This window comes from Echiichthys vipera (assembly GCF_963691815.1).
Source record: "Echiichthys vipera genome assembly, chromosome: 10".
In the NCBI taxonomy this organism is placed as follows: Eukaryota; Metazoa; Chordata; class Actinopteri; order Perciformes; family Trachinidae; genus Echiichthys; species Echiichthys vipera.
In genome coordinates this window covers 13,624,739-13,647,167 of record NC_139835.1, presented here as the reverse complement: position 1 = coordinate 13,647,167, position 22,429 = coordinate 13,624,739, and the positions used below count along the sequence as shown (strand labels likewise).

Sequence of the window (22,429 nt, the reverse complement as noted above, 5' to 3'; positions counted from 1 at the left end):
TCACACCTACGGGCAATTTTAAGAGTCATCAATTAACCTAACACTTGCATGTATTTTGGATTGTGGGAGGAAACCGGAGAACCCGGAGAAAACCATTATCATAATAAAAATCCATTTGAATTGGCATGTGTCTATAACTTTCATGTTTCCATACTTGATTTTCTGTTTTACAACGCCTCTTAGCTGTGATATAATCCCACCATAACACAACCTGTAGTGAGCTAATGATTAAGTATAGTATTGTTGTTTTAGAGTTTATGTGAAAATTCCACAGTTACCATTCCTTGCATGTGGCTGTCCCATTTATATTCTTTAACTTCTTCAATGAAAAAAGAGTAAGAGCTGTGATAGAAGAGAGACAGGGTCACTTGGCTAAGATTCCTCCCCTGAAGCACCATAGTTTATCCTCTTTGTCTCTTTTACAAGCAGAGACAGCAGTCAAGAGAGAGAAATATCTTGTTTTCTTCTCAGTTCTCAGGTCTAACCTCAGTCTAGATCTCGTATCCGACATGGGTAGGTGTGTGGGGGCGTTCGGGGTCAGAAGATGGTTCCTGTTAGAGGGATTTGGTTTCATTGCAGATGAATGTATTGTCTGGCAAGCTCTCTAAAATGCACTTAACATTTTATACAAATTCTTAGGTACTGAAACCCGTGCCTCACCGCACGCTCTCCCTGCCTATCTCTTTGCTGCTCTCTCTGTCCTAATTGATCGAGCAGGCCAGACAATCCCGTTCTGTCTGCAGTCATTTCCAGTCAGGCTTGTTTAACCGTTACAGACTGGAGTCAGATGGCTTTGCTAAGAGAAAATGTCTCTTACTGTTACCCGAAAGACAAGTGGACAGACAGGCAGACATGGGTTGAGAGACAGCATCATGTTAGCAACTTAAAACCCAGAAGGCAAACTTAAAACAATGTTGTGCATCCCGGAAATGGATATTTGGGCTAACCTTTGTATGCACCTTCATTTGGATGTCAAAATAACAGCTGTTTTTATAATTCGACATTACAATGTTTCTCTTTCCAAAATGTATTGTACATGTACTAAAGGTGAATGAACTCAGTTGCCAGTGTATTAGGTACAGCTGAAACTAATGCAGTCTAAGACAACAACCCTGCAGTTATGCATACCTTAATGAAAGTTAGAATGATCAATTAATCATTTTTGACACTGTTTTTAACTCCATGGTCATTTTGGAGGCAGCTGTATTATGTTACACTGACACCCCACTTATATTAATGAGATAAGCAACCAAACAGAGGTTTGAAGAGGACAGTCATTATTTCTTGTTAGAAAAATGTATTAGATTCATCTTTTTAAGTCTCTCTACTTATATATCAAGAGCAAAGGAGGAAGTCAGGGGATATACTGTAGTATAAAGAGTCAAACAAACACATGACTTTCACTAGGGAGAATCCTGTTCGTATCCAAAAGTCAGCGCTGACTTTTTTTTAACTAACGTATGAAAGTTAACATTTAGGTTAAGTCAACATACTTACGTCACTTACGTTAAGTTATATAGAAACCTACTGTGATCTTCTCCTAAACCTTTACATTAGTTGTATTGCCTGAACCTAACTAAATTGTGGCTATTTCAATATGAAGACATGTTGATCAGCTGCCACCAGTAGGGAAGCTAATTTAGGAAACTCCTGTAGGTCGTATTAGAGGGTAGGACCAAATGACATATAAAGCTTAGCGCAAGTTCAACAAGGAAGACTGTCTTTACACTTTTATTCATTCACAAATCTTTTTGCCTCTCTCCCTTTCTCATTGTAAGCAGTCTAATCAGATTTGACCACAACTCCCTAAGCCAAGTGCAAATGTTGCTGCTGTCAAACTTTAGAACTTTTCTCCTCTTTGCTGCTGTCAGTTGTCATTTCAGTAATAACTGATGCGACCCTCATCCACCTCTTCACCACCAGTCTTCATCACATTCAGCGCAGTCCTGCTCCCCATCCAATCATCCAGATCTTCAGCAACCTCTCTTCACCATCACTAGTGTCCAGAGTAGAAAGAGTGTACAGAATCAATAATAATTATTATTGTTCACTCTAAATGAAGTCTCTCCCGATCAAAGTGTGGCCGTATGGGTTGGAGGACTTGTTGCTTTAAAAAAGCAATATAATTATTTGTACCAATATTTCTGTTAACAAAATATCTGAGGACTTGTTAGAATGTCAATTTTATACTTTGGATGCCTAGTATTCCTAGTTTTGCTTTTATTTACTTTTTAACTTTTGCATTAAATTCAGTATCAGGTATCTCAGATTGTTTGTAGCAATCACTGTGCTTAAGATACAACCCACCAGCCAGAGACTACAATAATATTAATTTTCACCTTAACCTTAAGTTTTCAACATAAAGCATCCCTTAAAAACTGTCCTCCGCTGTGTATTTTCTTTATCTTTTCTATTGTAAGCATATATAAGTGCTGCAACACACACATCATCCTCACACACTGTTCAGTGTGTTGAGTCACACTACTCAGCATTCACCTCCCTCTCTTTAACTCTTGTCCATTCTGTCTTACTGTCTTGTGCCTCCTTTGCTGTTCATCTTCCCCCTTCCACATTCTTGTGATATCTTTCTCCAGTTTCTTCTTCTTCACTACCTCTCTCTCCGACCTCGCTGTATCTCTCTGACAGCCTACTCTTAACAGAGAGCAGCAGAGTGTGAAAACAGGCGTGAGGCAATATGTCGTGAGTATGTTTGTGTGTGTTTCATCCTGTATGTCTGCAGAGGGAAGACAGCATAATTAACTAAATGAAACATTAGAATCCAAGTGATATTTATTATGTTACTCCAGATGACACAGTTATTTTATTATTTCTGTTTAATCATAGCTTGTCTCCTCATAATTCTGCTGCCTTAACGTGCATTGTGATAGAAGGCTGCAATGAGGCAGTATACAGTATTGTACTGTATACAGTTGGTTTTAAATTGGCGATTGGAATCCAAGGGACCTTTTGACCTCCTAGCAAAAGCCACTTACTGTAGGCTGGAGACACATTACAGACACAGGTGTGACCGCCAATGTGTTTTGGCTATTCACCAGTGTTTGGATCACTAAACTGCATTTCAAAACCAAGTGTAAACAAGGCTGGAGTTTGGCCCTTTAATGTGTTCTATTATTTTAAAGTATTTAATGGTAGCCTGATATCAGAGAGAATTGTCAACTATACACTAGGTTTCTATATTTAGCCTGACATTGCCTGCACTCTAACTGATTTCCATGGTGGAGGGGATTCGATTTCCCCTAACCAATCACAAGAATTTCTGGTCTGAGCGGGCTAACTTTCGGTTTAGTACTGTGCTAACTTGAATGGGAGTGGAATATAATTTTGCAGCTCTTCTAGACATACAAAAATGTTAATCGGACCAAATCTATCCGATTCTGAAAGAAAAACCAGTCATTTCATGGAGATTGCGACGCTCAAAGCTATTTATTCATTGTTTTACATCCACAACAGTAGCGACCATAGACTGTATTTTAGCAACTGAGTAGGCTACGGAGGACAGCAGTGCCTATGATGTAAGCACATTTAACTAAATTTGTTGTGATTGGCCAGTGATGTAAACACACAGCTTGACAACGGTATTAGTTACTTCCACGGTGCTTATTGGCTCATCTGTGTTTTTTTCTGTGTTGGTCCCAGACAAATGCAGTGGTGCTTAAAAGAAAAACTGAACAGGAAATAATTGATTTATTCCAAACTGTATAAAGATTTAACAAATTGAGAAATGGTCATAACTATGTATTAAGCAACATAACCTTTACCGTAATTCAACAACTTCAATGATTCTTGATGGCAACATAATACTACTGTCCCTCAATCAATACAATATTGTTTCAGCAATACAGGTTTACTGTGTCTCTGACCAATAAAGCAGATTTGAATTTAAGTGAATTGGGACTGAGAGTAAGAGAGAATTGTGACCTTCTCTTCGGTTTGAAATGCCAGAGTTGTCTTTATTAATGACTCCGGTGTTTGGCTAAAGTATACCAGTTAGACTCCTGCTTTTGACTCATCAGAGAAAGAATAGCTTTCAACACTGATTAAGTATACAAAACCGAGAGTCTCAGAGAGACCTTTCATTCAGCAATATTATTATATTTATTAAACTGAAGCACCATGACATTTGTGATAGTTCCCAAACACCCTGTTTGAGAGCAACCTTTTTTGTTCAGAGTATAAGACAAGGATTATTCAACACTGAATTTGTGTTCTAGACTATTTGTGGGCAAATATGCGTTATGCTTTCCTCTACCTGGGTGACCTGGTCTTATCTAAGGTGTCTGGGGTTGCACCCTGCTACCTTACCCGCTGGCAAAGTCTGTCTGTTTGTGTGTGTGTGTGTGTGTGTGTGTGTGTGTGTGTGTGTGTGTGTGTGTGTGTGTGTGTGTGTGTGTGTGTGTGTGTGTGTGTGTGTGTGTGTGTGTGTGTGTGTGTGTGTGTGTTGTACCGCTGTGTGCAGCCGCCACTGTGATCTCACATCAGTCAGAGGCGGCTGAGCCACACACTGCCTGCCTCTCTGGCAAAAATAGATATGTAAAACGACAAGTTCTTTTCCCCTGGTTTTTCCCACGCACAGTTTGCCTGAGCTGGTGGGGGTAGAATAAAAGAATGGTCTCTGGTTTGTGTCAGCTCAGATGAGATTGAGTCCGCGTGTGTGGAGGGGAGTGACATATCATGGTTAGGCAAATGAGATAGAGAAGAAGAGGTTGAAAGGAGACACTTGTGAATTTTGATCTGCCCCGTACTGATAACCCAGTTCATCAAGACACAACTTGACACAAAGAACAGCCGATACCCGACAAATTAAAATTTGAACTTAATGACGACACTAAATGAATAGCTAAGGGATCACCCAAGTTAGAAGAGGTTATCATGAGGGTTAGATGAATGTGTGAACCAAAAATAATGGCCCTTCCAATAGTTATTAAGACATTTATAAAATCTATAATGTCAACTTGCTGGTGTTGCTGCAGGAGTATGTAGTCACTCAGAGTCAGTGTATCACCTAATTCATTAGAATATATTGTGAAAAGCCAATACCATCCTGTCAATCTTTCTCTGTCTTTTTTCTAACCCTTAAGTAGGCACCAACTACTTAATTGATAATGTGCTGCATTTGACTGCGTTTTGTTTGTTTGTTTGTTTTTGATAATATTGCATTGGGAGGCACGAAGTGAGAACAGAAGACCCAGAGGTGTCTTGCTCACAGACAGTTTACCAGGGTTTCTCCTGCAGTGTGGGGAAACAAGGCTGCTGTTTCTTAAAGGACATCCTCTGACTTCAACAAATGTAGCTTATCAAATATATAGATCTGTTTTTTTCTATCCAATAAAACTGTAAAGGTAAAGCTTTGCATCCACTAATGCCAGCCTTGATTGATTTAATACAACACAGAGAGGAGAGATCTATGGCTGCCTCACATCCCTCATAGACTGCTCTAGAGGCAATCACTGACTGTAATGGACATTATACTGCTAAATAGCATAAATGTGCTACTGCAACAGCTAGCGCTAAATTAAATCAAATACACAACAAAGACATAAGGTGTTGTCAGAGGCAAACATGCTTCATGCTTTGGCAGAAACATCTAATTTCCATGAAAGGTGACACAGTGACATTTGTCATCACCCACTCCACTGTCTCTTTAAGGAAAACAAATATGTGGCTTTGCAAGGCAAATCCATTTTGCATTGATGAGTCTTGTTAAATGGGGATCAATAAAATCCTGATGGATGACCCCGATCATTGCAATGGGCTGGTGGAGCAGTTGTCACACTGTACTGTAGCATGCTTGGTCTAACTGTGTCAAGCAATAGGCTTGAGGTTGAGTTCAGGTTAAGTTTAAATACATTTAGAAATGTGAAACTGTTATCTCTTCTTTATTCTCTGACCTTGCGACTTCAGTGCAATATTTTCTTGTCTCAAAGTACTGTATAACCTGTGTACTTTAAGAAGTTAATTGTTTTGTTTGCTTTGGTCGGTCTTCTCTCCGATCTGAGCGTTCAGATACTTTGCTCTGTGTGCTACAGCTTCTCCCTCTTTGTTTCAAGACATACTTCCTGTTCAAACAAGATGGTTGAAGTTGATTTTAAAAAGCCCCACTGCAAACCTAAAATGCAGACATCGCCCTGTGGAGCTGTATGTAGGAATCCAAATGTTCGAATCAACTGGATTGGAGAACAAACTAATTTACCCTGCCAACTCCCTAAACAAAATGTCATTGTAACAATTTCAGCCCATGTTTGAGTAAAGCAGCTCATTGTGTGGAGAATTCATTGCACATTGTTAATGACATTTCTATTATGTGGCTCATCGGAACTAGAATATAATAAACATCCGAGGGTAAAATCAGAAGGGTGATTTACACAAAGACTCCAACAACAAAAAATGTTTAATTGGAGAGACAACAAGGTTTGGGAACTTCCGTTGGTAAGTGCAGATGCTGACAGTCAGACAAATTCAACAAGATTTCCCTGCTTTGACAACACCCTAGCGTTGTGAGCTGTGCACACCAACCCAGGTGGACTTATATTATTATAACAACCTTCCTACATCGGAGAATACGGAAAAGCATAATAGGTCCTCATTAACTAATAATGACAAAGGTATATTGCTAAATTATTATGGTGTCGATGTCTGATCAAAGAAATTATTCCAGTGTAGTAGTAGTTTTAACTCAGCAGACTGTTACACCTGCAATCAAGGATGTTTCAAAGGAACTGCAAACATTTAAAACAAACATACGTTTACTCTTGCTATCAGTGTCTGTCATTCATTTTCTGAGGTTTTTACACTATGACCAGAACACAACTCATCAGGAAACACTTCATCTTTGTCATTTGGATGTTTCGCTGACTTTCCAAAAATGGTCATCATACAGTACAAAGATGCTGAATATCAGCTCCTAGCATCAGTCCAACACGGTCAGTGTTTCAAATGTCACACGGGTCGAACTCTATCTTCAGTGCCCTCGGCTCTCTTCTGAAGATGACTGAGGCCATGACCAACAGGGTGTCACTTTGTGAGAGCACCACGGGGATGACAGATGGGTGCAGGTGCTCTCCCTGCTAGCGACCTATCTACTGTGATGGATGCAGGAATGAGAGAAGCACAGGGTCTTTGGATTTAATTTGCTCACCGCTCACTTGTTCCTATTGATTTAGGGGTGTGCGGGTGATGGGCAGTGGGATACTGTGTGTGTGTGTGTGTGTGTGTGTGTGTGTGTGTGTGTGTGTGTGTGTGTGTGTGCAAGTGTCTGTGTGTGTTTCTCTGTCCATGCGTGAGTAATGTGGGTTGCATCTTACTTGTTTTCAATTGAAGAATCAGTCCCTAAAGAGATGTGACAAACAACCAGATATCTAAGAAGAACTTTATCAAAACTGCTTCCAACTCACAGAACAAGTCAATGATAAGCAGCGTTTTCTGGTACAATAATCATTTTATAAAGAACTAGGAACTATTTTTCTTGATATGGAGGGCAGCGCTGCTGATACCAATATGGTTGGAGCACAGCTACAGACTGCTGAAATTTTTCTGCAAGACTTGGTATTTTTTCATATGTTTGATACTTATTTGTGGCACATCTGCACAAAATGGCCTGGTGATTGTATGTACTGTTTAAAACTTTGTTTATATCGAGATGGATGAAATATAATGCGTAGAGTTAGCTGTAAAAAAAACAACAAAACAAGAAGTTGTAAAAAAAACTCCACCACGATAGTGCCAATAGACAAAATTGGTAGAATTATGTAATTATATTCATTCTCAAAAAATACATCTATTTTTAGAATTAGAAATCAATTGTCCTTAGTCATCACAGCAACAATCGACCTAACAGCTGCATTTTATAGCATTGATGATGGTGACCAATGACAACTGTAGGATTGCTGTCTAATATAATATGTTAATTATACTGTTGTGATGTAAAAGCAGTTTAGTCAGAGACACATTAAGGAATCAACCATGTGTAGCAAATGCTTAAACAGTTTTATACAATTTGACAGAAAAGGCTCTGCTCTCTCAAATAAGAGTTTATAATGTATGTGCTGTGCACCTGCATGAATATGAATGGACGTTACTGATCAGCTGATAGCCAGCTGTGAATGAACTAGTGATTGTGAAGCATGCATGAAACAGATGACGCCGGTCAGCTTTTGCAAGTTCAGCTTAAGTGCACACCAACACTATGGTCCATTTGGCATCTGGGTCTAAATGATATCGATAGATTAATTTACTGAAATACCCAAGTCTAAGTACAGCCTGCTCCCTGTGACTGAGCGGTTTTGTATATCATTGAAAAAAAATCTGGAAAATGTTGTGCTGCTTTCTGATGTCAGTTTATTGCACAAAGCCTTGTAATTAAATTGTGCTATGTTAGTCATTCTGATTATAGATACATTACAAAGAAACAGCAAGGATATGCATGGTGTACATAGCATGCTTTTAATCATTGCTTAAAATATTTGTTCTATAGGAAAGCCTTTAAGAGGCCTGACTTGTAACTTTTGGGTTGTTGCTTTCTTTTGTTCTCATGTTTGCTTTGGAGCACTTTGTAACCTTGTTTAGACAAGTGTTCTATAAAGTAATTCTTTTTTATTTGAGTTATTATGTATGTGTATATGTATGTGTATCCTCCTTGTGGCCTTAAAATATAAATGTACAGCCAAACTAATTAATTGATTTAACTTTTAAGTAGTGTTTAATAGTTGACAGTATCTTTCACCAACCTGACAAACTGACCGCTACACAGCTAAAACACTTCATAAAGACACAAGAGAGAAACCTACGTAACTACAAAGGATTCAAACTAAACATTGATATTATGGGTTATGTATGCTGTTGTGCTGCTGTATGGGTCGTTCCATCACCAGGTTGTGATATATATAAAAGTGTGCGCATTTAATTTGCATTAGGTGTCAGTATAAAGGATTTTCAGTATTGTAATGCGTTCCGTCAAATTCTGTCAATATTCCTCATTGTCATGCCTTTAGTAATTGAATTGGAAGTCCCAAAGTACACAGTGAAAATCTATTTCCATAATTCTCCAATCAAAGTATTGATTGTGTTGTTGGCAGTTAGACTCAGCCGAGGTTGCCAGATATTGACAAAATACCTCAAGTTAAACCCTATTTGTCCCTAATGAGCCCTCTATAGACCAACATCTGAAACACTCACACACATATACATGCACTGTTTTAATAGAATGCACACACAAAGGCAGTTTTTGTCAATCTAATATGTGAGAAAGTGGGCATCCTTATGTTCTTCATATTAAAATATCAATGTCAGAGTGAGTGAGTGAGAGATTGAGTGAGTTAACGAGGTGCTTTAAATGTAAAAATATTCCCCAGAGCCTTCGAGACTAAAATCTATTAAATAGGGGTGGGGTTGAGTTTTCTACTTCTTTAATAGTTGGAATTTCCAGCCAGTGATAATTAATATTCATGAGTCATAAAAATGCTAAAAGAACACATTTATTAGCATTTTCATCTTATTTTTTCTTTCTGTTTCACTTGTTTTACTTTCTTCCCGTTGTTTGTTCTTTTCTCATAAAGTCAAAGACCTGACATCAAGTTCCCTAGTGAGCAAAGACTCTTCATCCATCTCCCTCTTTCCTATTACTGTGTGTGTGTGTGTGTGTGTGTGTGTGTGTGTGTGTGTGTGTGTGTGTGTGTGTGTGTGTGTGTGTGTGTGTGTGTGTGTGTGTGTGTGTGTGTGTGTGTTTCATCCATCACTGAGGGAGGCTCTGGGATTAAATAAAAATCTCTCAATCCCGCTGACAGTGGCATCACACACACACATACACACACAAAAGACAAAGTGTATGGGGAAGACAGATGGAGAAGGTATCAGGTAGAAAGAAAACAGAGGAGAGACATGGGAATAGAGAGGGAACGAAAGGGGGAGGAATAATGGAGGGGTAGATTAGATAGAGAGAAAAGAAAGAAAGAAGGCCAAGAAAATACAGACAAATGATAAAACAGAGAGACAACGGGGGAGACTTAAGCAAGATTTGCTTATTTGCTAGATATTTCAGAATGCACAGTGACAGGTATCAAGAAATAATAAGTCTCCTTAAAAACACAAGCAATTGTTCTTGTTAAAATAAGAACACATTTAAATCCCCTATATAGAATTTACATAATCAAATCAGACCCAACAACAATAGCGTATTAAATGTATTATGTCTAAGCTGATTTTAGAAAACCGAACTGCTATAGAAATACTTCCATCCCAAAATTATCATTTATATATCAATTACCCTCTGTGTTACGTTGAACTGTTGAAGACAAATTTGCATGGTTCCATGGTAAAGGCATAACTATTTTCTGCTTTCGGATTCTTCATTTACTGTGGGGGCATGCAAAAAAAACACAATCTTTTCTTCCAGAATTCTGGGTAACACAGGGTGAGCAATTTATTAATAAATTATTATTTTGATGGTGAGGTATTCCTTTAACGTACCATTAATGGCTTTAATCAGTGTCGCCACTGGGCAAGGTGAGGCCCTAAGCGTAATTTGTTTATGAGTCTTAATACTTTAGTCTTAATAGTACACTATATAATTAAAATAATGATAATAAAAACCTAAAACAGGAATAAAATGTAATCAATGCAAATACTACTACCACTCTTATCATTGTTATATGCACAATCCAAAGAAAACACCCTTATACAGATTCTGAAATTTTAAAATCTGCATTCAAATGTAGGTCTTTCTGTAAACAATGTATCATCTACAAACATTTACTATGACATTTAACTGTGTTGTGTCATCAAAAGATACAAGACAATTAGGAATTAAGGGAAGACAGCTTCCCAAACTCCCCAGTTGATTACTTGTGTTAAGACAGAAGACACTAAATGACAGGTTTTCTAAAATGTTATGTTTAAATATGCACTACTATCTACTGAGAAGTGCAGACAGTGCACAGTCAGAAATCTGAATATTGGAAAAAAACTATTTTAAAATAATTTTTTCATTTTTCAAAATCATTTTCTTACAGAGGGAAAGTCAGACGTCTCTGTTTATTACTCCATCATCAGTCAATACAAAAAATGTATATTTTCTCCATGTCTGCAAACTGGTCAATTTATCACTACTGTTCATCTGAGGTGGATGCAGATAAAGGCGCTGACAGGACATTTAATGAATAGTGATGTCTTCTTAAGGATATTCTTACCTTTCTGGCATTTTTACACTTTTCTTTTGTAATCTTCAAATGCTTCTAATAAGCGTATGGCACACTAAAATGTATAAGAAATCCACCAGGTGTTAAAATACATCAATATTCAATTCTCAAATATCTCTGATAAAAGTCTGACCAATCATCTTATTCTGTCCGAATAAAATTATTTACTGAGCTTCCCGCCTGTCATCCGTCGCTCCGTTTCACTTGCACTGTTCATACTGCATCAGCACACCATCGGAAGTCTGAAGTTTCGGAACTAGGCACTGGAATGCCTTTCAAATAGAACCTCCTCCTAGCGAATTTGGGGTAGGTCGACCTCCCCAGAATTAAGAGGTTCCACTTTGACAGGCATTCCAGTGCACTTTGGCTAGTTGGAGGTCCGGAACTTCGGAACTACCACGGCACTGGAATGCAGCATTACTCTCTCACCGCATGTGCCAGGGGAGGAGGGAGCGTCAGCCAGGGGGGAAGTGCTGAGTGCTCTAACTGAGACATGCAAGAAAGGTAAGAATTGCTTTAATCGCCAGTAGCCTGTATACAGAGACAGGACTTTCTTTCATGTTGTGAATAACTTCAGATGTTGGTTGTCAATCATTGCATCAATGAAGATGGAAGACATCCTTTCTCTCCTCTCAAACTCACTTGACTTGGCACGTCTGATCGTCTGTGGGCCATGCAAACTGCTCACACCCATGGCACCTTGGCGTGCATAGTTTCATGCATTCGTGCATATTATGAGGCCCCCAGCGCAACATGAGGCCCTACGCACAGCGCATGTTGTACATTTAGGGAGGGGTGGCCCTGGGGTTAAGTATTTATCCAGAGCTGCACTAGGGAGCGTTGCATATTGGTGGTGCCAAATGGCACTTGGTAGTAACTCTTCCCAGACGTACTGTAATGTGATATATATGTAATATATCTGACATGATATTAATGCTAAAAAGGACAAGAGAGATAAATGATCCAACATGCGTGAGTCCAGCGTCTGCAGAGGGAATGGTTCTCGTTGATTAATTTTCAAAGAGGTTATTAGCTTGTCCTTACATGCAAATTTAAATGTATCACTTTTTGTTGATGAAGTGTCAAATATAATATTTAAAGTACCAGATTTTGTTTCTAGCTCAAGGTTCTGTCTGGAGCAGCTTCAAATGTTTATTTATTATAAATTCTCATCTAAAGGAGGGAAAGAAAACACACAAAGACAAACAATAAAGATGAATAGTGGGAATGATTTCAATAAAGAAAATGGACTGTGGGTGTTCACACAGGTGCATTTTTTTTCATCTACTCCCCAGTCTACTGTATATCTTTGCTTTGATTGAGAGAGAAAGTCTCAAGAACCAGGGAAAAACACAGCTGCTCCCAACTCCACTGACACTGTGTGTATGTGCGTGACCACAGCAGGTTCCTGTCTTGTTCTAAATAAAGCAGGTGAGGCCTACTGTGTTTATTTATGTATTATTATTATTATTATTATTATTATTTAGGCACACAAACAGCTCATATTTTAATAAAATTCATTATCTTTATATTTGATAATTTCCATAATTTTAACAGTTAATTTTTATTCATTGAATTGGATAACAGCACAATAACAGTGTGTGGGTGTTTGTACAAGACACGTGTCCTGGGGATGAATGAAGCAGGTGTATTTGTGCTCTTTTTGTGTGCATCAATGAATTTGGGACTTTTAGTTCATACCTATGCTAGCATACATGAAAACAGGTATCATATAACAACTGCCAACAAAATGTACAGTAGCTGAACAAAGTAGACTCTCCCAACTTATGAAATGCCTCTCTGCCTTGATTTCATAACAGTGTGTACCCAAGACAGATACTGAATATATAATCAATAAAACCCTCTCTCTCTCTCTCTCTCTCTCTCTCTCTCTCTTTCTCTCTCTCTCTCTCTCTCTCTCTCTCTCTCTCTCTCTCTCTTTCTCTCTCTCTCTCTCTCGCTCTCTCTCTCTCTCTCTCTCTCTCTCTCTGTTTTGAATTTAATATTTTCAAGCAAAGTGCACACACGTCTTCTGCCAGTCTGATAATAAACCTTAAAGCTCCACCACTTAACCTGCCCCACTGGTTTCTGTTAGTAATATAATTATTAAGTAATTATTTTATAGTAGGTCATAACACACTGGTTGGAACGTTTAGGATCGCTAAATGTTTAATTTCAAACGAGGATGAGTGGAGTGGGTTATCACACTATAGTTAAAAGTGCTGTTCTCAATAGGGCATCATGGTGGGTTTTGCAGTTTTAATAAAAAGAGCCTCACCTCTAGGCAAGTGGCCAGTAAAATGACTGGCTCTCTTTCATGTGAGAGAGAGATGGGCTATAAGGGCCTTGGTCTCAGGCTGCAATCAATCAACCACATTTTCTGACCTTTTTTCAGTTATGCACTTTAGGGCTGGGTGGCAAGTTATTGAGGTGGCCAGGCAATGCTTCACTTAAAATATTTTACTAAAATAAGTTTGTTCACAATAACATAACAAATTAACTACACACACAAAGCTGCCAAGGTCCTGTCAGGTTGGGCATTTCAAGGGGAATAAAGGCATTGCCCAAAAGGTGTGATGTTGTCCCTGTCCCTTTTATTTTGAAGTCAATTAAGAAGAAATCAATTTCATTGCTTGTAAGACAACTTAGAAAAACTCAATTTCCAGCTTTCTTTAATGCAAAGCTGCAGAGTGACTTATTTAAAAGTGCTGACACTACATAACTGCTTGACATTATCAGCTAGCTGACAAGATGTACAAGTCTCAGAGGCTTTTAGATCAGCTGTGAATGGTGTTTAGTTTGGATTGTTTTCCCTCTTTGGGACGAATCACTGATATCTCTGTCTCTATCTCTCTTTCTCTCACTACAGTCCGCAGTTTATCTTCAATGGCATTTGAGCTCATTTCATTGCCTCCTGACTTTAGTAGCAATTCTCTTGTATCTCCTAAAACATTCTCCAGCACAGACCTCCATACATTCCCAATCCTTACAATCCTTTGCTTTGTCTTCCACATTATTTCACATTTTGTTACTTTGTTATTAAAGAATGTAGCCATTTCGGGCCCTATACTGTACTACTATGGGTAATACTCACCTCCAATAACAGCAAATATTCACCCCTATTCACACCTAAACGTAATGTTCCTACCTGAATACGTGTCTCACACACCACTGTCTGCTATCCTTTTTCTGTTCAGTGATCAGCGATTTGCCCACTGTTTTCTTTCTCCAACACCCACTGCCTGCTTTGGTTCTCCCTGGCACTATGAGACAATAACCACTGGGGGTAGGCACCATGGCTATGCAAACGCGCGCTGTGCTGCTTTACACCTTTCCTCTACTTCATCTCATTCTTTTGGAGAGGGTGAGACCAGAGCACTGGTCACTCATTATGGTAGCCCTTGGTCACCGCTTGATGATGTGGTATCCAGAAAGTGGTGGCAGCCCAGCCACGGACCATCCTCCAGTTCTGATAGACCCAAAGGTGGATGTAACAACCTCTCCAGGCCTGGCTCCTGAGAAGGATCAGGATGAGGGGGGCTGGATTGTCTGTATAGGTTGTGCAGCCCATCCAAGCAGCAAAACTGGGATCCATCACTGCCTGTCACGAGGCAAAGTGGTTGGGGTTCTAATGCAGGTGCAAGGAATGGAGGCTAGATACCCTGTCAAGTACAGTTGGTTCTCATTTTTTCAGTGTTTGGTGGATAGAGGGCTGTCTCATTCTAACATTAAGGTGTTTGCAGCAGCCATCTCTTTCTGTCATTACAGTTTTGGCCCCCCTCTTGTCAAGCAGTTGTTGCAGGGGGTCAGGATGCATGCCTTGTGATGCATGCTTCCTCCCCTCAATGGGATGGATGTGTTTTGTCCGCCAGCCCATGCAGGGGACAAAAATTGCATTTGCTTTGCCAAGTTCGAGTGTTGGCATGTCATGTTGAATGTACAGCCCCAATCAGTATACTGAAAAGTTGTTTGTGTGTTTTGGCGATGGTGTGGCTGACAAGGCCCTTTCCCAAAAAAGGCGACCTTGTTTGGCGGAGTGAGTATCTAGAACAGGCATCTCCAATCATGCTACTGGAGGGCTGCTGCCCTGCATGTTTTAGGTTTCTCCCTGCTGCTTGATAACGAGCAGCTGAAGCTTGATAACGAGCAGAGCATTAGACTTAGGTGTGTTGGTACACTGGTCTAGGACATATATGTAGCTGCATTATGGTCATCACTCTGTCTGTTCATACAGTTCTATCTCTTGGACATGTCTTGGACTTTTTCAGGGTCTGTGCTCACTGGAATGACACAGTACTGGTGTGAAAGGATGGGTGTATTTCAGTTGTGGTGCACCTGACTCCCGTCTGAGCATGTTACTCCTTCATGTTCCCATGCTCCTTGATGTAATGTGCACTCGGGACCCCTGCAAGGTAACACGGTGGCTCACCTCTTTTTAGTTCATACTATCTGGGTCGGCTAGAGCCTCCTACTTCTCCACTGTGGGGCCTTATGTTATACAATGGTAGATGGGCTACTGTGTCTGTCCTTTAGATGGTCAGGGTTGGTATGGCTGGGTCAATGGTATATTGTATTATAAATTCTATTAACACAGACGGAGCCCTCTAAATAGGGGATCTGTCTCTCCTACGCTGCTCGCTGAAGATGGTGTAGGATAGCAGCCCGACTGTCAGGTCCACGCATATTCAGGTAGACATGGTGGCCGGCTACATTCATACAAATTTCAGTGGGTGAATGTGTGCTTGATATTTGAGGAGGGTATTACCCATTATCCATTAGAGGGCTCCATCTGTGCTAATATAACTAGGGTTACAATATTGTAGCATTTGATATTCATTCATTGTTGTCTTAAAATTTTGACATGACATGTTTTTGTCACTAAAATGAAAAAAATCTTAATAAATTGAAATAATAGTGTGTCATCAACAATATATATATATATATATATATATATATATATATATATATATATATATATATATATATATATAAAATATTTCAAAACATCCTACACACCCTTGGCCCAAACACATGCACTCTCCCTAAAACTTTTTTTGATTCTCCATTCACCGTGGAGGCATGTAAGAAAAACAATGTTTTCTTCAAGAATCCAAATGGTCATTTTGACAGTAAAATATTCCTTTAATCGTCTTATATAACGCTCAGCAAGAAAACAAATAAACATATATCTCAGAATGTTGAGCTATTCCTTTAAATCAGAAAATATACACTATGAAGAACAGTAGATCAAGGAAAATGCTGTATGTAGGTAGATTCAAATTGTACTAATGTGTAATAATACATTTTAAATTTTACTAAAATTCAAATTTTCATGACAAACAATATTCATGTGAAAATCTGAACACAATTGATGGACAATCTGTTACTGTGTGTGTTTGTTGTGAAGTTAACAGAGCTGTATTTCCCACATCTTTATTATTTTTGGCATAAGACTTACACAATGACCATATTTCACCTCAATTTACTGAAGTGCTTCATATGCCCAACAAAATTCCTTGTGCACAGCCTCAGGTGTGATAGGCAATATCATATCTAATCAAAATCAATTTGTTTGACTGTAATGCTACAATTATACCTTGAGAGAAGAGCAGATTAAAGCCTGTCGTCTTTGGATGATTGAATTAGTACATGTTATTAAAAAGGATAATTAGTATGTGAAACCAAACATTAGGCTTTGATTACTACTCTCATCAAGAGGTAATATTTAGCTAAGTACAAAACAGCTTATTAAATGCACAAGCTTATCAGGCAAATAGTATTGGTAAATTAACCCGCTGCTCTATCACAACTCTCTGGACTGTGTTTGCCTATAAAGGAGTTGTTTTCCAGCCATTAATTAGAATGGAAATCATTTTCTCAGACCGGGGAAAGGGAACACAAAGTGTCTGTGTGTGTGTGTGTATGTGACTATGTGTGTGCGTGTGTATGTGATGCAGTCAGCTCACTTTTAAAATGATAGTCCTGTGAATGCGTTGGTTGGAAATGAATAGCTTCACGGATGGCTTTACTAACCAAACCTACCACTTGAATCTCTCGCTTGTCTTTGTAAAATGTGTTGATTGTAGGGTTTTGCTCATACCCAGAGACCGTATTGGTTGCACTTGTTGATAAAGTAATAGTAGAAGTAGAAATAGTGAAAAAACATACATTACAAGCTGAATAGTTAGAAAATATAAAGCACACAAAGTATAAATAAAAAGGACACAAACGCTGCTGCTTGTGAAGGGTCCAATGCTGCATTGTAAGCAAAGTGATTTGAGATACCTTTTGCCCAGACAAATAATTTGATTCTTGGAGGTTGTTGTTGGGTGGTTTTGGGGTCACCCATGTAGCCAGTCCCCACTCTAATAAAACCAGAAAGCCGTGCGGGACCAGGAGGCTAAAAACCCCCATTAACTTCTCTCCCATCAACATGGAGACAAGTGACCTCATGACCCTGCAAAGCTGCCAAACACCCTGGTAATGTGACGTGGGAGTTGCAGAGCTGATGACGAGGCTGGAGTCAGACATCATTTTAACAGAAAACCTACCTAGAAATACTTTAAGGAATAAGAGTGAAATAGATTGTTAATGCATTTTCCTTACCAGTGTTGAAGATAATGTCCTATCTTTTCATTATTTTGGTACATGTCCAAATGCCATAACAAGTCACTTTATGATTTTCTTGGTTTGATTCAAATATTCATGGTCTTTTCACTTCCACATGACCAACAGCTAAATCCATGTCACTTTATTTGAGTTTTACAGGACACCAAGAGCAATTCAGGCTGGTTTTGTTGAGCTTGGGAAAATAACAACAACAACAACCATACACAAAAACTAAAAAGAAAATACAAATTAAAGTATAAAAAATAGTCAATAAATGTAAGAAAATCCATAATTGCACAAAATAATTGGGCAGCAGCAAGCCTCCATAATAACCACCAACAAGTCTATGTAAAGACAACAAAACTATTTCTAACCATTATTCTTATTGTACTCAAGATACAAGATCTTAAAAAGACTATTCCCTAAAGTGAAGGAAACACTGTGGTTTCGTTCAAATGGCAATGCCTTTAATTTATGTATTTATTAAGGTTCATAAACAATCATGGTAATACTTTAAAAAAAAACATGTTGATTTATGTTTAAAAACTGAAACAAAGAGTCGTCTCCTGTGTTATCTGATGTTTACACATCCATCTGCCCTGATCTGCTTAGTCATTGACTTTGTCATCACCTAACTTACTCCTTTGCTGTGTGGTCATAATTACTATGGCCAGTAGAAGGCTTATCCACTTGGAACATGCCATTTTTGGGCACTTGCTTCTTGGGGAGAGCGTCTCAACTCTCTATTGAGCTTTCCCTCTTATGCAACTTCTAGCCCACATATCATCTTTACACAAGGTGTCTCATAATATGCAGAAAAAGGCAGACTGCAATTCGGTTTGCTGATCACATTCATGCTCTAAAAGTGATGAGCATTTCTGATTTCACTGACCTCAAGGCGTGTCCTGAGGTGCCACAATCAGGACAAAATTAACATTTCAAGCCTAAGTAGCTCAAACAACATGGTGTTCGTCATTCTCTCCATCACTTCCATATTGAACACAGTTGCCTGCTGGGGCATCTAGAAGGACTTCAGACTTTAGGTCTTATCATTTAATTACTATTGATTAATTAATTACTATTCTTTGCTTTTCCCTCTTTCCCTCTTCTTTCCTCTTCTACCCCCCACCCTCTTCTTATTTTCTGTTTAGTGGGACGCCATCACGGAGATGGACGAGCACAACCGACCCATCCATACTTTCCAAGTCTGCAATGTGATGGAGCCAAACCAGAACAACTGGCTTCGCTCCAACTGGATCTCTCGACAGGCTGCTCAAAAGATCTATGTGGAACTTCGCTTCACCCTGCGTGACTGTAACTCCATCCCTTGGGTGTCTGGTACGTGCAAGGAGACGTTCAACCTCTTCTACCATGAGACTGATGAGGCTCATGGCGTCAAATTCAAGCCCCCACAGTACACCAAGATCGACACCATTGCTGCCGATGAGAGCTTCACTCAGATGGATCTCGGAGATCGCATCCTCAAGCTCAACACTGAGGTCCGTGAGGTTGGACCCATGACCAGGAAGGGCTTCTATCTGGCATTCCAGGACATTGGTGCCTGCATTGCCTTGGTTTCAGTGAGGGTTTACTATAAAAAATGTCCATTCACACTGAGGAACCTGGCCTCATTTCCAGACACAGTGCCTCGTGTGGACTCTTCCTCGTTGGTAGAGGTGAGGGGGGCTTGTATTGACCATGCAGAAGAAAGAGACACTCCCAAACTGTTCTGTGGAGCTGATGGAGACTGGTTGGTCCCTTTGGGAAGATGTGTCTGCAGCGTTGGGTATGAGGAGATCGATGGCTCATGTGTTGGTGAGTTATTCCAATATTTCTGTTATTCATTTTGTTTTTCCTTCATTGGTGTAGCATATGTAAAATGTATAATATGTTAAAATGTATTAGTGAAGCTCTGGTTTAGAGTGTGGGCCTTGTTAGTTATATGATCCAACTAATGGGTGTATGTCAACCTTTGACATAACCATGACTTCATGATTTTTGTCAGCATTGGTAGCCCAATATCAGCTATTTCCCACTTGAAATATGTGTTTCATATGTCCAAACCAAACCTTCATGATGATGGTTATACTCATGGCATTGAATTAATCATTGTTCATGTGGTTAGGTCTTACTACCTAAACTCAAGGATGAATGTTATTTTCTTTTAATAATTACCAGATGAATTAAATCATGACATTTATTTACTTTAGTACTATTTGCTGTCTGAAAACTGATTGCACTGCCAAGTAGGAAGCTGCTTTCTCCTGTCTAGTCCATTAAACCTGAATGCAGCACTGTTCTTGTTTTTTTTACTGAAATGCCTCCCTCACTTTCACACTTTCTGTATATTCCCTCCTTATCTTATTAACAGTCTTCTGTCTGTCCCCATGTATTCACACAGTCTCTTATAAACATGATGCGACATACAGTATGATATCGTAACCCGACGAAGTACATTTCGTCTTTGTCTATACGTATTGATGCATCTGACTGTATTTCTATTTACTCTGCACACTATAGCAATGTATGTAATATCTACAAATGACAAAGGATATGTCAGTGACTGTCCATCAATCTATGAGCCTATATATTCCATGTACTACTACTACTAGATACACGCTCCTGCTGTGCTCTCATACTTCCCTGATTTACAAAAGAATCTTTATCTTAAGCCCCCCCTCCCCTTCTATTCCCTCCTGCACCCCCTCACCCCTCTTTCATTTTCCTCTGCTATCTCCGTTATTGCTTGCTGTTAACTCCCTGGTGAATAAGATGAAATCTAATGTGAGGGGATTGGAGTGTTTAGGGTTGTTAGTGTGATGGCAGAGAGCTTCCCGATTTTGCCTAAGCGTGTGTGTGTGTGTGTGTGTGTGTGTGTGTGTGTGTGTGTGTGTGTGTGTGTGTGTGTGTGTGTGTGTGTGTGTGTGTGTGTGTGTGTGTGTGTTTGTGTGTGTGTGTGGTTGTGTGTGTGTGCATGGTAGGGCTGTGACTTTTGCTCAAAAATCATATTTGAAGTTCATTTGTTTATTTCTATTAATATTTGAATATATTCAAATATTTGTTAATAATATTTTGACCATTAAAGATCTTCAGTAAGACGTTACGACCTAACTGTTTTTAATTAAAAGTCCAGGCCTCTTAAGTGTCACGCACTGAGCGTGACAGTCACTCTTTTCGGTCTTTGGTCACCCACTCCCAACACACATTGTATTTCTCACGTGGAAAAACAAAATATAATATGCTAAAGCTCCCAAAAAGTCTCTGGCCACAGCGCCGCAGCGCTGCTCTCTTTGCTCTCACTGTGGAACCGGCAGGAATCAAGAGCTGCCACTTGCGGCCAGCTAACGGGATTACACAACAGCCAATCAGAAAATAGGAAAGTTAGCCTGGTATTATTCATGTGATCTAGGAGCTCCGAGCGTCACTTTGAGCACAGAGTAAGTCACCTCCTGTTTATTAATGTTACATTACAACAAATTCACAACTTGAATGTTGTTTGATAATTAGACTCTAGATTTTCAATGCTGAGTGAAACAGCCCCATCCGTGACTGTTCCTGACTGACGCTAACGTCACCTACAGGAGCCCAGATTGCCAATAATACCCTTGCTAATCAGCTAGTGATTCACAACTTCAACAGGCGTGAAAAAGCCTCAGAATCTAAATTGAAAACAACGTTTACAAGCAAACGCATTTTCAAAAAATAATGTCCATAACAGGTATATTAAGGGCTGCCTAATATTTGTTTGAATATAATTTTCTTTTTTAATATTGAAATTATATTTGAATCAATCATCAAATCCCTAGTGCACATATGCATATGTGTAGGTACATTTTTAATTCAAAATACCTTGTACTTGGTTTGTTAGTTACCGTGATGCATTAACACTTTCTGTCGGATATATTTCATTCTATGGTATTTATTTCCCTTTGCTAGAGGTGTCCTGTATTGTCTTTTTGGTTACTCTTGAGATTCAGAAGACATCATTTTTGCAAGGCTAAGCTAGGATGCAGTCAGCAGTAACTCTGGTTATAGTACATATTGGCAAGCATGACAATCTTCGATGTGTGATGTACTGTACAAGAAGCTGTGCATCAGTGAATTGTCATTAACATAGTGCTGTGTCTTTTGTCAAGCCAAGAATCCAGGAATCAGAACTCATTCATTGGATTTGTACTTTGTTGTGTGATTTATATAGTAATGATGTGTGTGTGTGTGTGTGTGTGTGTGTGTGTGTGTGTGTGTGTGTGTGTGTGTGTGTGTGTGTGTGTATACTGTATGTGATTGTGCAGGCATGTAGGAATAATGTTGTGTATATCAGTGGTCTACCACCCGCTGTCCCAGGGGCTACCTTGGTGTGACAGATTATCTCGGCTGGCTTGGTAGCAGTTTGATCCTCAACTCTCTGATATGAGCTTTGGGTTATCGCTGGTAGCACCACTCACTGAGAATGCTGTAGTATAAAAAAAACATACCTTCATAAAGGTACTACACAACTTGTTTCAAGCCAAACAGCTGGAGTCTGAGCACGCTGTCATTCTGTCAAGTATCTTATAATATGGTGTTACTTGATTAAGACGGATTTAAACATCTGCAAGTCTTTTAAATTC

The 22,429-nt window shown here is 39.2% G+C and overlaps 1 protein-coding gene across 1 annotated transcript in view; it reads left to right on the top strand.

Moving 5' to 3' along the window:
• Positions 1-22,429, top strand: part of LOC310952863 (ephrin type-A receptor 6-like) — a gene marked incomplete at both ends in the record, with an annotated part of 191,537 nt that overhangs the window by 27,884 nt on the left and 141,224 nt on the right. Inside the window, one exon of the mRNA XM_083921660.1 lies at positions 18,971-19,634. Within this exon, the coding sequence (XP_083777786.1) occupies positions 18,971-19,634 (664 nt within the window). The remainder of the gene's footprint in view (positions 1-18,970; positions 19,635-22,429) is intronic.